The sequence below is a fragment of the Chiloscyllium plagiosum genome, chromosome 28 (genome assembly GCF_004010195.1).
Source record: "Chiloscyllium plagiosum isolate BGI_BamShark_2017 chromosome 28, ASM401019v2, whole genome shotgun sequence".
In the NCBI taxonomy this organism is placed as follows: domain Eukaryota; kingdom Metazoa; phylum Chordata; class Chondrichthyes; order Orectolobiformes; family Hemiscylliidae; genus Chiloscyllium; species Chiloscyllium plagiosum.
The window spans coordinates 12,811,084-12,828,604 of NC_057737.1; the positions used below are offsets into that span (position 1 = coordinate 12,811,084).

Sequence of the window (17,521 nt, forward strand, 5' to 3'; positions counted from 1 at the left end):
TTGTTCAGCAACACTCCCTAGGACTTTACCATTAAGTGTATAAGTCCTCCTTATGAGTTAAACAGTGATTTACTTGCACTTCCTTCAATTTAATACATTATAGTTGCTATTCATGATGCAGTTTCCGTTACATCAGATAGACCCAAGACAGGTTGAGCGTCTTCTTTTCAGAACTCCTCAACTCAGTCTGCGAACATGACCTAACATTGCTTTCACTGGGCATATAAAATCTAGGCCCTGCTCCCACTCTGACCTCCCTGTCACTGGCCTGCCATTGTGTTCCAATAAAGCTCAAACATTACCTTATCCTTTGACTTGGTGTTGTACAGCTTTCTGGACTCAACATTAAGTTCCTGAAGAAGGGTTTATGCCCGAAACGTCGAATCTCCTGTTCCCTGGATGCTGCCTGACCTGCTGCGCTTTTCCAGCCACACATTTTCAGCTCTGATCTCCAGCATCTGCAGACCTCACTTTCTCCTCAACATTAAGTTCTACAATTTTAGACTGCAACTTGACAACATTTAAAAGGCTTTTGACTGGGTATATGAATAGGAAGGGTTAAGAGGGATATGGGCCAAATGCTAACAAATGAAACTAGATTACGCTAGGATATGTGGTCAGCACACACGAGTTGGACGGAAGGGTCTGTTTCCCTGCTATATATCTCTATATCTCTCTGACAAGCTTTATGTAGTCCTTGAGTAAACAACCTGAAGTAAACTCTTTGTTTTATTGAACTTAATTATTTCAGTCTGTTTCTTTAAAAAATGTCCACATTTTTACTTATAAACTCCTGTATATTAAAAGTAATCAACAACATAAAACTGGCAGAAAATACGTGGATGCTGTTCAAGTTTGAGATGGGCACTTCGGACCACGAATAATATATTAGTAACCACCCGCAAGTCCAACTTTTAACGACCAACGTGTTTGCTTTCCCAGCGGATTTAACAGAGAAAAATAGAACTTGGGAAACAAAGGTTTGGTGCTAAATATAGCTGACTTGTGCGAGGTATCTGTTTGTGGCTGCAGTGTGCGAATGCAACTATGCAGAGTCCAGGGTCCCTTGTCCTTTTGGGGTCTCTCCTACTGAGTCTAGCACTTTAGTGCGTTTGCGCGGTTTCCTTCGTTCATAGCGCTCAGTTCCATTCACTTTACTTCGGCAACGCTCGGCTCCATTCACAGTCTTTTGGCGGCGTTCGGCTCCACTCGCCTTCGTTCGGCTCCAACCACATCCTTTCGGCTCTACTCGGCGCACTGCACTCGGCTCCACTCACGTCCCTTCGGCAACGCTCGGCTAGATTCACCATCCTTCGGCAACGTTCGGCTCCACTCACGTCCTTCGGCAGCGCTCGGCTCCACTCCCGTTCCTTCGGCAGCGCTCGGCTCCACTCCCGTTCCTTCGGCAGCGCTCGGCTCCACTCACGTTCCTTCGGCAGCGCTCGGCTCCGTCGGTTTCCGCTCGGCTCGATGGCCGCCGACAGAAGACTATGAGGAGGAGGAAGTGCCGGTTTGACAGCTCCCTCTTTCCCTCTCGTATAATGAATGAAGCGAGGTCTGAGCCGCCGGCCATGCACTGAACGAGCGGCGCCACAATTCCCGCATAGTCCCCGAACATGTCATTTTTTAGGCGAAAAGGTAAGGAGGAGTGAAGCGGGTTTAGCGAGAGGGAGGCGGAGGCACCAGGCCCTACTACTGGGGGTAGGCCTCCCACAAGCAGCTGCTGCCTTCTCGGCAACACCCTCCCTCCTTCACATTACAGTCTCTGCCTGAGCAGGGTGGACAACAGCTTGCACCTTCATTTGTCTTTTAGTCTGCTTCCTGTGTTAATGTTCTGCACATTCAAGTGCTTTCTCTTTAAAAGGAAAGAGATGCCCCAGCTCCAATTTTAATGCAGTGAGCTCAACAATTCAGGCAGAGGAATCTTAAATTCAACCCGAGAGTTTGGAGAGAAACCACAGGGGTAGGGCACAAACTTTCAGGTTTCTACTGTGTTTTGAAATGAGAGAGTGTTATGCAATTTTAGGCGGATGTGTTCACCAGCAGCCTAAATCTCAACTACATAGTTTCATGGACTGTGTCACCTTGGCGTTCTGTTCCGTTGCAAAGAACTAGTCGGAACTTGGAGATAGGGGAGAATAAAGGAGAGCGCAGCTGATTGAGTATATAGAGGTTTCAAACTGTTGTGAAGCCAACTCAGAATCACTGGATGTCAACAACATAGGAAGTCATTCGATACTTCGTCTCTGTGCTAGCCCTTCAAAGGAGAAATTTGCCTTGTGTCACTTCACTGTTTTTCTCTTTGTAACCCTGCACATCCTTACTTTTTGGTTAATAATCCAAAATTCTCTTCAATGGAATCTGCCTCCATTACACACTGTGGTAGTGCATTCCAGATTCCTTTGCTGGGTGAAATTTTTTTTACCTGATGTCATGATTGCTACTTTTACCAAATACCTTAAAAACTGTCCTGTCGTTCTCAATTCTTTAACCATTGGGAACAACTTTTCCTTACCTACTTTCAAGACCCCTCATGATTTGAGTACCTCTAACAGCTTTTTGTTTGAAGAATACAGTCCCCACTTCCCTAATTTGCCTACAAAACCGAAGTTCCTCACTCCTGAAGCCATTCTCATGAGTCTTATGAACTCTCTCGCCCTTTCACATTCAACTTTGATGTTCTGCTGTATAAATATAAATTTGAATTTAACATGGACTGCTTGGCAAGCTAACTGCCCGAATTGTATCGGATAAAATGAGATCTATAATTTGTGGCTTTTCTTTTGCATGCTTACAGTAGAGAACATAGTGGAAATGTATGTGCTACAAATGTATATCTCAGTTAGTGATGTATTTGTTAGTTTGCTCTTCTTGGAGTTGCTTGTTAGAACTTGATCAAGCTAATGGACATAAAGCCCCTACTTCATTCAACATTAGACCTTTAAGATAATTGCAACGTAGCCGTTTTTAGAGAAACATTAAATGCTAAAATACCCTATCATGAATAGTAACTTAGACAATAGATGCCCAAGGCAACATGATTGCAATTGTGTCCTCTGCCAATTCCAGTAACACTCTTGTCAGTTACCAATCTTTCATTCAGTTAGTCTGCAAATGTGACAATTGTACTTTAGAATTGAGAATGAGAGGCTGGAATGAGAACTTGAACTATTTATGAAAGACAGTGTGAATTTGCATTTATCATACTTGTGTATATTCCTACCTAAAGGGTAAGCCTTGGCTTACTAGTAACATCCTCACTTATGTGTCAATTGACCATGGTTCAAATTATGGTTTAGTGTTGAATCTAAGCTAACTGATCATTGTAATTGTAAACAGGTGATCCACTGCTGGGGGTGCCAGCTTTTATATAAGAAAGTTAATTAAAATCCTTAAAACTAAATTGGGCAATTGCAAAAGATTCTGTTAACTACTTGAAAAACATAGGGAATTTCTTCCAGAGTTCTGGTGAGCATTATCACTTAAACCAACTCCATTTATTTTTCTTTTTTTTTCTTTTCTTTTTTTTTCTTTTTTTCTTTCTTTTCTTTAAATAATTTAACTCCCACACTACCGCCTAAGTGCGGTAGTGCTTAATTTTCCCTCAGCACCCATGGTGTGTGTGTGTGTGCAGGTGTGCGACACAGTGAAAGACACAAAGTGCACGAATCTTTATTCACACAATCTGTTCATTTTTTTTTATTTAACCCCCACACTACCACCTAAGTGCGGTAGTGCTTATTTTATCCCCAGCACTCATGGTGTGTGTGTGCGCAGGTGTGACCAACTCCATTTAAAGTGCACCTAGTCATTATCTGATTGTAGTTATGGGATCTTACTACACACAACTAAGCTTCCAAAGTTCCTTGTGCCAGATTACCTCCTAAACACCAGAAGTACTTCACCCTAAGAGCATTAATTTTGTATTGGTTTCTTGTTCATAACCTTGGCATCATAATTAAGACTGATGAGATTCTGGTCACACATCCACACGTTCAGCTCAGCGTACTTCCTCCTTTAATACTGCCCATCTCTGTACCTTATCCATGTCAGTCTTGTCTTTCGACTTGTGTATCCTGATTTTAAAGATTTATAGCTCAGGTTGTGAATTAGGTTGTAAATTTGCTCACTGAGCTGGTAGGTGTGTTCTCACATTTCATCACCATGCTAGGTAATATCATGAGAGCCTTGCAGCACGGTGTTTTGTCCCACTTGCTATTTTTGTGTCTTGGTCTGTTGTGGTGGGTAATATCACTTGCGGTTCTTTTTCTGAGAGGTTGGTAAATGGGATCCAGATTGATATGATTGTTAATGAAGTTTTGGTTTGAATGCCAGGCCTCTAGGGATTCCCGTGTGTGTCTTTGTTTAGCCTATCGTAGTTGAACTGGTTTCCCTCTTTGTCTGTGTGTATGGTTACTAGTGATAGTTGGTCAGTCTTTTGGTGGCTAGTTTTCTGCCCGTTTGTCCAATGTAATGTTTGTTAACGTATGGCAGGTGGCTAGAGTCTGTGGGTGTGTTGTTGTCTTGTTTAGGTCTGTTGCGTAAGAATTGGTGGACTATGCTTACCAGGTACCCGTTCCTGAATATGTTGTATGGATGTTTTTCCTCTGTTTCTCATAGTTCCTGGGTGCTGCAATGTGTTTGGGGCTCGTTTAAATAATGTCCTGATGCAGCTCCGCCTGGGGTGTTGGGATGATTGCTCCTGTTGTTGAGTATCTGGTTGGTATGTGTGGCTTTCCTGTAGATACTGGTCTGCAGCTCTCTGGCTTTTCATTCTACTGTGACATCTATGAAGGGGAGTCTTGTTGTTCTCTTCCTCTTTGGTGAACTTTATACCAGTAAGGATGCTGTTTATGTATTTGTGGATTTCTTCTAATTTGTTGTGTTTTGTGATGACAAAGGTGTCATCCACGTAGCAGACCCAAAACTTGGGGCTGGATCATGGAAAGGGCTGTTCACTCTAACCTCTGCATGACTGGTTCTGCTAAGAGTCCCAATATTGGTGATCCCATAGGTGTCCCATTGATTTGTTTGTAGATCTTGTCATTGAAGGTGAAGTGAGTTGTGAGGCACAGGTTTACTAGTTGGAGGATGTTGTCCTTTGGGTTCACTATGTGGACGCACACTGACCAGATGCTCAACTACAGGAGACATCTCTGAGATGATGACCAGACTACTCTGGCCTCTAGGCATCATGGTAGCCCATAAACGTACTACCACACTGAAACAGTTCCTGATGAATTTAAAGGACCCAGAACCAATAACCAGCAGAATGTACGTCCTATACAAAATACCCTGCAAGGGCTGCAACTAAAAGATATTACCAACTACCACTAGTATCCATACACAGACAAAGAGCACCAGTTCAACTGGGACAATACATCCATCATGAGATAGGCTAAACAAAGATATACACAAGAATTCCTAGAGGGCTGGCATTAAAACTGGAACTCCATTAAGAAACATATCGATTTGGACCCCATTTACCAACCTCTCAGAAAAACAACCAGAAGTGATATCACCCACCACCACAGACCAAGACACACAAATGGCAAGCAGGACAGAACACCAGTGCTTCACTGGAGGCTCACCGATGATGCTACCTAGCATGGTGATGAAACATCTGAGAACAAATCTACCAGCTCAGTGAGCAAACTTACAACTTGTATATCCCATCATTCTTGCTGGCTCCATCTTCTATCCCCCTAAATTTGAGCTGATTCAAAGCTTTGCTGACCATATTCTATTTCATACCAAGTCCCATTCACTCACCATTGTGCTGTGCTGGCTTCTGATGGGGCAATATCACAATATTAAAGTTTTTGGTCTTGTTCTCAAATCCCTCTATTCTCTTGTCGTTCCATATCTCTTTAATCTGCAGGTGCACATTTCTCTGCTATCTTTGCACGTCTCCATTTTGTGCATTCCTTCACTTCTCCATTGGCATTTATCTCTTCAACTGTCTAGTGTGTAGGCTCTGGAACACATGTACACAGGCACACACTCTCTTTACTCCTTTAAGACGCTCCTGATATCCTAGCTCATCTGTTTCTATATTTCCTTAGTGGCTCAGTGCCATTGTTAACAGTCTTGTGAAAATTTTTTGCCATGTTATTACAGTATAAATGCAAGTAGCTGTTGCTTGCCATCTAAGTTTTCCCACAAGGTCTTTCCAAACTGGGACCTAATTCTTGGGAAACAGATGTGTTGTCAAGTGCAATCATCTTCATGCATTATGCACACCTTGGCCACAAAGATTTATATAAATGTAAATTATTTTTAATGTACAAGATAACTTTGAGCCTTTACAAGCTTTTAAATGCAATGTATGTACTTGTATACTCCAAAGCGTCAGTTACATTTTCCAGCTCTAGTGCAGGAATATTAGTGGGCACTTCAATGTCTATGCGTATTTAATAAATTTGAGGGTCTATTTCAGCAAGCAACTTCATGATAGCCAAAAGGAAAGATTTGTGAATATTTGAATTGCTGTAGACGACAGGTTAGCTTCACAGTAATATTAACATTATTCATACATGTAAAAATAGTAAGCCTCTCACCCTGCACAAGTTGTACCTTCTTTCAGCTGAACACTAAGGGTTGTTGACGTCTGTTGCTTACTCATCCACCCTCGCAGCTGCAAATGTACTTCATGGCTTTCCAGAAAATTGCTAACTTCTGTATAGTTAATTTAAACTATAACAAGTATGTGTTTGTGGTGTGTAGTAGAGAGGAACAAAGTGTTCATTTGGGAACACTAGTAATATCCTGGTCAGTAAACATTGCTTTACTAAATGTAGAGATTTATTTTGAATTATTTGACATAAGGAAAGCAGTGTATGCTCAGCAAGTATATTAAGTAAGCTCTCATCAACATGGAAGCAGATACGACTAGGAATAAAAGATAAAGAAATAGTCCAAGGTACACAAGGAAACAGAGCGGGAACTTTGGAAGAAACCTCAGAATTACTGAAATTCTTGAGAATTGATTTGCTGGCAGAAGTACACTGATGCTGGAAAAGCACAGCAGGTCAGGCAGCATCCGAGGAGCATGAGAATCGACGTTTCAGGCATTAGCCCTTAATCAGGAAGGGCTTATGCCTGAATTGCCGATTCTCATACTCCTCTGATGCTGCCTGACCGGCTCTGCTTTTCCAGCACCACCCTCTCTACTCTGATCTCCAGCATCTGCAGTCTTGCTTTCTCCTAGAAGTATACTGAACCTTGGATTCTTCATTGGGCAATTCAAATTGTTTATTCTAAGTTTTCTCTAAACAGACCTCTGGATGACATAAAGGAAATAAACCAAACCAATAAACATTTTGTGTTGTGTTTGAAATGGTTACACCAGTTTCATTTCCTCCTCATTCTCTCATTCCAAAGTGATCAGCAAAAGTGAAGATGAAGAGTGAGAGTATTTAGGAAATGTATCATTATTCAAGTTCAGAAGGTATTTCTAGCTATGATATCATAAATATTTCAGCAGAATCTTTCATTAACACAAACTGTTTTTTGAAGGACTGTAATATATTCTGTGGAAAGTTATTCTTGATAGATATTTTTTGACTCTCAGTATAAAAACAACCAAATAAATGGTAAACAGCTAATTTCTCATTCGTTATTGATCTATGAATATTTCTGTATGGTGATGTGAGAGTGAACAAAATTGTGGACCAGCAATGAGTAAGGTACATGCAATATCTTCAGAAACTAATCAGTTTGTTGTTGCTTGCAGGTCTTTTTCTGTGCAAATGGAGATATCCCCTCCATCAATAATTGCCAAAATCTACTTCTCAATTTAGATTTTGCTTGTGGTTTAAAGCAGTACTGAGTAAGAAAGTTTGAATCCTGAAGTAAAATTGCTGCAACTATTGACAGTTCATGGATGATACTAAAATAAGTTGGAAACCAGGCAGTGATGAGCTAGAGTTTAAAGATGAATATAGGCTAGAATGTGGGCCGGAATCTAGCAGAGGGTATTTAATGTGGATAAGTGCAAGGCTGTCCACTATGGCTGGAAAAAAATAGAAGGACAACTTATTATATAAATGGGAAGCAAATATAAAGTGTGTCAGTGTAGAGCCATCTGAGCATTGTGCATGAATTGCAGACTTTAGGTACGGAGGTGCAGCATATAAGGAAGGCAAATGGAATCCTGGCATTTATTACAAAAGGATTGTATTATAAAAGTAATGAAGTGGTGTTACAATTATGTAAGGCATTGATGTGACCATGTCTGGCGTATTGTGTCCAGCTTTGGTCTCCTTACTTGAGGAAAGATGTGGTGGTATTGGAGGCAGTTCAGAGGAGGTTCACACGGTTGATTTCAAGAGTTGAAAGGGCTGTTGTACATGGAACAGTTGAAAAGCTTGGGCTTGTACGCATTGGAGTTCAGAAGAATGGGATGGGGTGATCCGTTTTGAGGTATATAAAATGCTAAAGGGGATTGTTAAGGTGGAAATTGAACAGATGTTCTCCCTTGTGGAACAGTCTTGAACAAGCGTGCATGCATATGGAGTGAGGGAGAGGTAGTTTCAAAACTGAGATGAGAAACCGCTTCTTTGAGGGTTGTGAATCTGTGGAACACACTGCCATGGAGTCAAGTGGAGGCAGAATCAATCAACAGATTCACGAAAGAAATAGATATGTTTCTGACGAAACGTGGGATAAAGGGCTATTGTGGAGCAATCAGGAAAGTGGAGTTGAGACCAGGGTATGATCAGCCATGATCATGTTAATGGCAGAGTGGGCTGGAAGGGCTGAATTTCCTGATCCCGCACCCAATTCCTATGCTCCTATGTCAAATGCTTTTCAAAGTATTTGATTTGAAGGACAGGATAATAATTTGTTATTCAGATTTTGTACTACTTTCCAATCTGCTTGGAGATCTACATAACAGAACAGCATGAGGGACTGATTTAACAAATCTTATGAATGATTGTAGAATTCGATTATTGACATGGAATAACCTTCAGAAATAAGTGAAGTTGAGCCTCCGATTAAAAAAATTTGGCATACCCACAATACCACGAGAGGCCCACTTGCCTCGGTAATGTATCGCAATGGCCATTCTGAGGGTTAAGCTGAAATAGTGCATGTACAGCAATAACAACCTGCTGGAATAATTTTAGTGGATGACTTTCCTGCTGCAGAAGGTCAGATTTTCTTTTTGAAGACTTTGACAAATAAATCTGTAGATAATTTTAATCAGCCTGTTCAGACATGTTATGACATCCTCTGGAGCATGTGAGACTTGAACTCTGGCATTTTACTTCTGAGATAGGAACACTGCCATGTGCTGTGTGACTCAAATGGTACCACAGTTAGTTTAATTAACCTGATCAAACATTTTATGTCACATTCCCAGGGCAGTTAGCACTTTAACCTGGATCTTTTCGCCCAAAGGTGGGAAAACTATCACTGTGCCACAAGAGCCCTAGAAACTCTGTTGGCACAGTAAAGGCCTGTGTTGTGTAGTGATGATGGTAGATACTTTTAATCATCCAATTCAGATGTGTTACGATACACCTGAAGCTGGTGGGAACTTGAGCCGCGACACTACCACTATTCCATAAGAAGCTGATAGGATTCTGCATGCTCTAGTTTTTGTTTTGGGAGTTGGGAATCTTCCATATGAAAGACTCTAAATGAAATCCAGTGCTATAGGAGGCTAGGACACTGAGAAAATACAAATAGTTTGTTTTAAAATAAAATTGTAAATTGAGGGTACTTCTGGATTCTATAATGTGGATTGGGTTATGTCAGTGCCTTGGGTGTAATAAAGATTCCCAAAGACTGTGTTGGATGAGAGGCTTTGGTTATGAGAAAAGACTAGAGAAACTTTTCATCTCAGTTAAAATTGTTCAATATGATCTGATGGAGCTGGTTTGCTGACATATTTCTATTGGTCAATGAGTTAAACTTAAGGGGCATAAAATTAATCTCTTCAAAGGTTTCATGAGTTGCAATGCTCTACCAGAAATGTTGGTGGAAGCAGGATTCTTGGAACCTTTGAAAATAAAGCTGCTGAATATTTTAAATATGCACCAGTCAAGGAAGAGTGAAGAATGGGATTAAATCATTGTCGTGGAGCAGGCACATTTAATAGATTTCTTTTTGTGCTGTGAACATTTGTGGATTTCAACATGTATAACATTGAAGAGGAGAGAGGCCAAATGGTCTGTTCTATCCAGTTATGTGGTACAGCCTGCTTCTGCCATCTACATATCCTTCTGTTAATAGAATCTATTGGGAGAAGTTTTTTTGAAAAAATTGGGCCAGTTTATGAACACAGTTTTGGGAAATTCATTATGTTGCAGAAGGTGTTTTTGTGTCCTTGAATTTTCTTATGCTTTTAGAACTCAGTACATTGGTTATGTTTACGTAACACTACAGAATGTGTTTTACACCTGATGCATGGTGGAAGATTGAAGTTGAACTGCTCAAGGCAGTTGCTTTGCACTGTCACATTGCCTGACTTTGGAGTTAAATCTGTGACCTGTGTACTTATTTTAAATGATCTTGGAGGGCTTAATTTATTGAACTATTTTCTGGTTTCTCATTTCCAATTTTCTCCTTACAGTATATTAGGGGGGGTACATGTCCCACCCACACTCATCTCCCCAAGTATGTTGTTGACCTTACTGCTGAGCTTTTTGGAATGTGCCTTGGGATGGCATACAGTTTGTTTATTTTACCTTTTCTTCCTTTCATCTTCTTTGCTTCATGCTTTAGGGTGATGTGATTGATTTCTCGTTTATACCTGAAGGCAAGAATGGAATTTGCTTTGTGTGCAGTAATGGGCACAGAGTTGCATCACAGTATTGTCAAAATACATTCGATTTGATGTATTGCAACACTGTGTGGGGATTAGGCTGTTTACATGGAAAATCTGATTGACCTAGTTAGAGTTCTGCTGCTTGGAAGGAAAAGTTATTTTCTGGGGGAGCTGTGACGAATGGTGAAGAGCTACTCAGATTAGCGACTACAAATAGACCAGAAACCCATAATGTGCCATAATAAGGTTGCTATGAAAATTAACAGAAAACATAATATGCGTGTTCTTGAATACACACACATTACTATGTCTAAATATTTTTGCATCGCCATTGTTGATACAAAAGCCAAATCAGTTGGGTTTAAGTCTGTTTTGTTCTTGATCTGCCTTTGGACCAATGTAGCTCAGTTGTCCATAGAAACTCAGGATTTTCCTCACTTCCTGCATTTCTCCATACCAAGCATATGAAAATCTCATGTGTAATTCCATAACTTCAGTCTCTGCCAGTTTACCAAAAGGCCATTCCAGGCGTTATCACTCTACTTCCTAACATAGCGTTGATTGTCCTCTGGTCTGCCTTGTGGTGCAGTGATATTGTCTGTTTATCTGGACTGGGAGGCCAGGGTTCAAGCCCCACCTGCTCCAGAGAAGCGTGTAATAAAGTCTCTGAACAGTTTGATTCGAAAAATAGATTAAATGTTTTTAAAAAAAACATTTATTGTCCTAGGGCCGCTTTGTGGTGCAGTGGTAGTGACCCCTGGAGCAGGGGTCCTGGGTACAAATCGCACCTGCTCCAGAGGTGTGTAAAAATAGATTAAATTAAAAATAAATCTTGATTGTCCGGCTTATCAGTTTACACCTGTCCTTTTTCCTGTGGTCATTGTTTAATTATTATAAGAGTGCTCTCAAGTAACTTCTATGCCAATTAATAACTCATTCTCTTAAGGGTCCCTTTCAACTTCATTGTAATGGCAAAGGGCCCAGACTCTGAACTTGTGCTGAAGTATTTGATAAGTGAAGTCATTGCAGTTGATGGCCTGATGAGACCATGGTGCTGTACAGTTATAAGTAAGTTAGACCTTTACCTCTCTTGGAAAACTAATATTATATTTTGCAGCTTTTGCAACTGAAATTTCAAACAACTGGACAGAATGTCTGGAATTAGAGATATCCAGTTATACTTTGCTGCAGGCTATTTATATTGTTCCTGAAGAGCAGTCAATGCTTATTTATTGTATTTTAATATTATTATTATTTTACTCCCTGATGATTGAGCAGATAAATAACGATGACATAAATTGATGACTGTTACATGAGGATACTTGAAGGAAAGCAGCCATAATGTGGATGAGAATAAAAGTAAGAAAATGGCGAATGTGTAGATAATCTGGGTAATGCCCAGGGGACCTTTATGTGGTATTCTTTAATCAATGGTAATATACAAAAAATAATAGGAAAAGATGAGCTGCTTCATAAACTTGTCTCAGACTTCTGATCCTAGAGAATCATAATCAAACATTTCCTGCCCTACCTCTCACCTCCCCTCCTCTCTCCATAGCCATGTAATCTCCTGAAGGTACAAGAAACCAGAGAAACAGAAGAAAATCTCTAGAAAATTTGTTTCCAATCTCCCCAAGCAATCAATTTGTCAGGAAGGTCTAGCAACAGATAAACCTGAAGGATATATGCAGGTCACCTCAAATTGTGCAGATTGCTATGAAGGAGATAATACGCAATTGGAATGAGCTGCCAGTGGGAGTGGTTGAGGCGGGTACATTAACAACATCTAAAAGTTATTTGGACAAATACATGGATAGGAAAGGTTTTGGAAGGATATGGGCCAAATGCAGGGAAATGGGGTTAGCGTGATTGGACTTTTTGATTGGCATGGACCAGTTTGGGCCAAAGGGCCTGTCTTCATGCTGTGGGACTCTATGACTCAAAGTGGCTTGAATTTGAAAGCACAACCAGAAATTTGAGTAAGGCATGAAATGCAAAAAAAAACAACTTGAAGCTGAGGGCCAGTTAACAGACTACTTTCTCAAGCAAATGTTCCCAGGAAAATGTAGATGGAGAGAACTCTAGAAATACTTGACCTCAAACAGTATGAGAGATGGGACTGAAACTGGGGTTCCAATGATTCATCTGTATGTTCAGATAGAGAAGTTATTAAGCAGATCAAATGCTCATGGAAGCTTCTTGTGAAAGGTTGGACAAACAAGCTGCAGAGGGCAGGAGGTGATAAACTGCTGCATTTGGAGGATTGAGGAGTTGTTGGTGATTAGAAAGCTGAAAGAAATAAGATATTAGAGCAAACTTAGTGACAGAAATAACTGGGAGGAGACAAAGAATAACAGTGTGGTATGAATTAGACGAGAGCGAGAAGTACATGTAACACTTAACATTTAAATGCAAATATTTTGTTTGATCCAAGTTTGAACCAGAATAATATGTAATCTTTCACATCTGTTTTTAACAATTTCCAAATTTTCCCTTTTGATCACTTATACTATAATCCTTTTCACAAGGGTATATTATCATACTGCATTGTAATAGTAATGGGTGATTTTCTACAGCCTTCAAATGTTAATGGGGATAATTAAATGAGGCTTTTTGAGGATTACTTGCAAATTTAGCTTCCTGAATGCTACCCCAAGGATACTTGAAGCTGACATGTGACAGCTTGAATTTTTAATTCTTGTAAGTCATAAGAAACCAGAGACTTAGCCACACCAGATACACAAACACAGGCTACAAAAGCAAGTCAGTGACTGAGGATTCTGCAGGAAGAAACTCGACTCCGATTCCTGATAAATTCTCCTACTATCAGCAAGGTACAAGTCAAGCATTGAAGGAAAGCTGTCCATTTAGCTGGCTGAGTGCAACAACACTCCCAAAACTTTGCATCATCCCGGATCCAGCAAATCACTGAGTTGGCATGCCCCCCCCCCCCAATCCTTCACCTTAAAAATTTGTTTCCTCAAAGTGTGTGCCATCTACAAGATACACAGCAGCAACTGAAAACAAAAAAATGCTGGAGATCACAGCAGGTCAGGCAGCATCCATGGAGAGAAAGTAAGTAAATGTTTCAAGTTTAGATGACTCTTCAAATGTGGAGGGGACAGAAACTCTTCAGTACATTGTTGATATCATCTCTGCAACTCCCATCTACCCAGGAGGACAAGGGCAGAAGATGCATGAAAACACAACTGTGAATAAGTTCGCTTCCAAGCTACATGTCACTCTGGCTCTAAAATAAATTGCTTTTTTGCATCATTGCCTGGAACCAAAAACCTGCAACTCTGGATAGATTGGAGAAGCTGGGAGCTGCTCCCGTCTGAGAGGTGGTGATTGGAAACGAAATGATGGTGAAAACATTTTTGCGTAACAACAGTGGGAATCTGGAATGTGATGCAGGCTGATTCAATTGAGGCCTTCAGGGGAGAACTGAATAATTGTCTGAAAAGGATAAGTTTGTAGGTGCTAGATGAGGTGCTCCTGCAGAGAGCCGAATTCACACAGTGGGCTGAATGGTCTCCATCTGAGCTGTGTCTGTTCTGTGATGCCATGATTTCCTAACCTAACAGCATTTGTGCAATTTCACAGGCTGCGGTGGTTAAATAAGGTGATGTTGCATCACCTTTTTCAAGTGCAATTAGAGTTGAGCAATTAGTGAAATTTTAAAAATTCTGTACAGTATACTTAAAAGTATGATGTAAAGTTTCCTTACAAACCAAATGCCTTCAAATTTATTGTGGTGATATTTTCAGATTTTTTTTTAATCAGGCCATGTTTTAAAGCAAAGCAATATTTGTATATAAAAGGCTGCAGCAATCCCCTGTTGAATCAACACATGAATTTGTATGATGTTTACAAGGAAATAGAAATACCACTGATGAGCATCTTAGATTTATGCCTTCATAGTTTGCTCAAGTATGGTTTTGGTATGTTCGAGTTAATGTATGTTCAAATTATTGTGATTGCATGTGTTGGTTGTAAACTTCATACAATTAATTGCATCCAGTTGTGCAAGATTGTAGAATTTATATTGATAATCTGGATAGATAATCTATTGCAAGATTTTGTTTTAGAATGCAAGACAATAGTAGGAAGACAAGAAAATTTAGCTATGGAAGTTACAACTGAGTTAGAACGGTGGATATATTGACTTACTTTGACTCATGATTTTCTCGTCTTATTAGTTTGCAGTTTAGCAAGACCATCTAGTTTGACGCATTAAAGAATGGTGATGTAATTCACAGAAGAGGTACAATCTTAATATGGTGTAGATTTTGAGGTTCTAGACAACCGAATTAGTCACAAATTCACAATAACACTACAAAACAGGTGTATGAAAAGGTGACAATAGCTCCTCAAGACCTTTCAGGATCTTATACACTTTAATCTTGTCAGCCTTTACTCTTCTGAACTTCATTAGAACTGAACCCAATCTGTCCAACCTACCATAAGACAGCACTCGATCAACGTGTCAATCAAGTAAACTTTCTCTGAACTACCTCCAAGCCACTTATTTTTAAAAGAAGTTTTTTTTTAAAGGAAACTTGTTGATAGAATGTGGGCATTGCTGACTGGACCAATGTTTATTTGAGAAGGCGGTGGTGAGCTTCTGCCTTGAACCCATGCAGGCCACTTGCGAAGGTAGTTCAGTACCACCTTCCTAAGGGTAACCATTCGGTGGGCAATAAATGCTGGCTTAGCCAGCATCATCCAGATCCGATGCATCAGTTAAAATAAAAAAATCATTAAATAATGAAGTTAAAGCTGCACACAATAATTGATCGGTGTCCTAATTTGAACCTAACATCTTTACATTTATGTTCAGATTATCTCATAATAAAGGAAAACATAGAAACACACAGCCATTTAAAAAAAAGGACCGGGGTGTGCCATTCTGTCTTTTGAGCCTGTTTTACCATTTAATGTGATCGTTTAACTCGATACCCTATTCCCACTACCTCCCCATAACTTATGATCCCTTCAGCCCTCAGATGACATCTAACTCCTTGAACACATTCAATGTTTTGGTCTCAACTGCTTTCTGTGGTGGACAGTTCCACAGGCTCTTCACTTTCTCAATGAAGAAATTCTTAGATAGAGACTCTTAATTTTGGACACTCTGCTCGTCAGGTACATCCTTCTTGCATTTATCCTGCCTAGTCCTGTCAGAATTTTGTAGTTTTCTTAGATCCCCCACTCCTCATTTTTCTTAATTTCAGTGAAATGATGGGGGTGGGAGGAAGGTGTTGGGGTAGAGCTTTAACCAGTAGAGCTAATATTGCTGGCTCCTAAGTGATTATCTGCAGCTAGAATTTTTTTATTTGTTGAGTACTAATTCTTGTTAAGTAAGAATATTAGTCCAGTTTTTCTGTTAATCTGAGTCTGAAGAAAGATAAATTGGGGAATTTTGCAGACCTTTATAAAGTCTTTAACTTTGATGTTGGGAATAGTGGGGATAGATTTCTAATGCGCTATCCTACTGAGACGTAATGCACTTTTCTACTAGTTAGCCAATCATCTATCCGTGTTAAAATGCTACTCCCTGCACTATGAGCTTCTATATAGTTTTTTTTAATATGGCACCTTGTCAAACAACTGCTGAAAATCCAAGTACACAGTACCTGCAGGATCCCCTTTATCCACAACTCATTTTTTTCCCTTTAAAGAACTCCAATAAATTGTTGAAACATTATTTCCCTTTCTCAAATCCCTGATGACTAGTTCTGATTACCTTGAGTTTTTTCTAAGTGCCCAGCTATAATCTCCTTGGTGATCAACTTGAACAGCTTTTCCTACAACAGATGTCAAGTTTATTAGCTTGCCTTGATTTCTGCTTCCCTACCTTCTTGACTAGATGAGTTACATTTGCTACTGTTTAGTTCAGTGGAACCTTTCCAGAATCTAAAGCACTTTTGAGAATTAACACCAGAGCGTACAGTTCTTCATTAGGCACTCAGTCCATCAGGATCCGGAGACTTGCCTGTCTGCAGGTTTATCATTATGCTCAGTATCAATTTCCAAGTGATTGTAGTTTCACCAAGTTCCTCTCTCTTTTCCACATCCTAATTTACAGCATTACTGAAAAGGTTTTTGATTCCTGTACAACGAAGATGGCAGTATTTTTTCATTTCATAAGCTATTACCTTATTATCTACTATTAACTCCCATTCTTAATCCAGTAGAGGCCAGCTGTGTATATTGTTCCGGGAGCATTGCCGACCAGGACCTGGTCACACGGTGGCATTATGCTTTTAAAAAACAATTTGAAAGGTTTTTCTTTGAAGCTGTAAAATGGATGTTGATGTGACTTTAATTGTTTCCAGCTATGTTCCTAGAATAAATGGATAGGTGTTTTCAACTTTAAAGACTGCATTGACAGCAGATGTATGGTATCCTTGCCATTTAATTTCTGTTGATATAATGGCCATTAATCCAATGGAATTGCAACCCAGATATTTGTTTATCTATTGCTTTCCCCCAGTGATTGTCTAATAAATCAGAAAAGGGAGGTACTGAACCAATTGGGTACATCTGCTTGCTTGTGTCAGATCTTTTGAGATTAAGGTGGTTGATTCAGATGAAACCATTGGATCCAATTTCTTTAGGACGTGCAATTTTTGATGATTGTAATGCAGTATTTATTTGTTTATTGTACTACCACCAAAATCAGGGTGCCAATAGCACAAGATGGTGAGACAATTGAGTTTTAATAATGGCTTGTGTCAA

General features: G+C 39.9%; 1 protein-coding gene across 2 annotated transcripts in view; it reads left to right on the top strand.

Moving 5' to 3' along the window:
- The first annotated feature begins 1,448 nt into the window (after positions 1 to 1,448).
- The window catches only part of akap10 (A kinase (PRKA) anchor protein 10), a 67,988-nt gene continuing 51,915 nt past the window's right edge, over positions 1,449 to 17,521 (top strand). For both annotated transcript variants that reach the window (XM_043718328.1, XM_043718329.1), the window contains exon 1: positions 1,449 to 1,638. In XM_043718328.1, the coding sequence (XP_043574263.1) occupies positions 1,617 to 1,638 (22 nt within the window). In that variant the 5' untranslated portion in view covers positions 1,449 to 1,616. The remainder of the gene's footprint in view (positions 1,639 to 17,521) is intronic.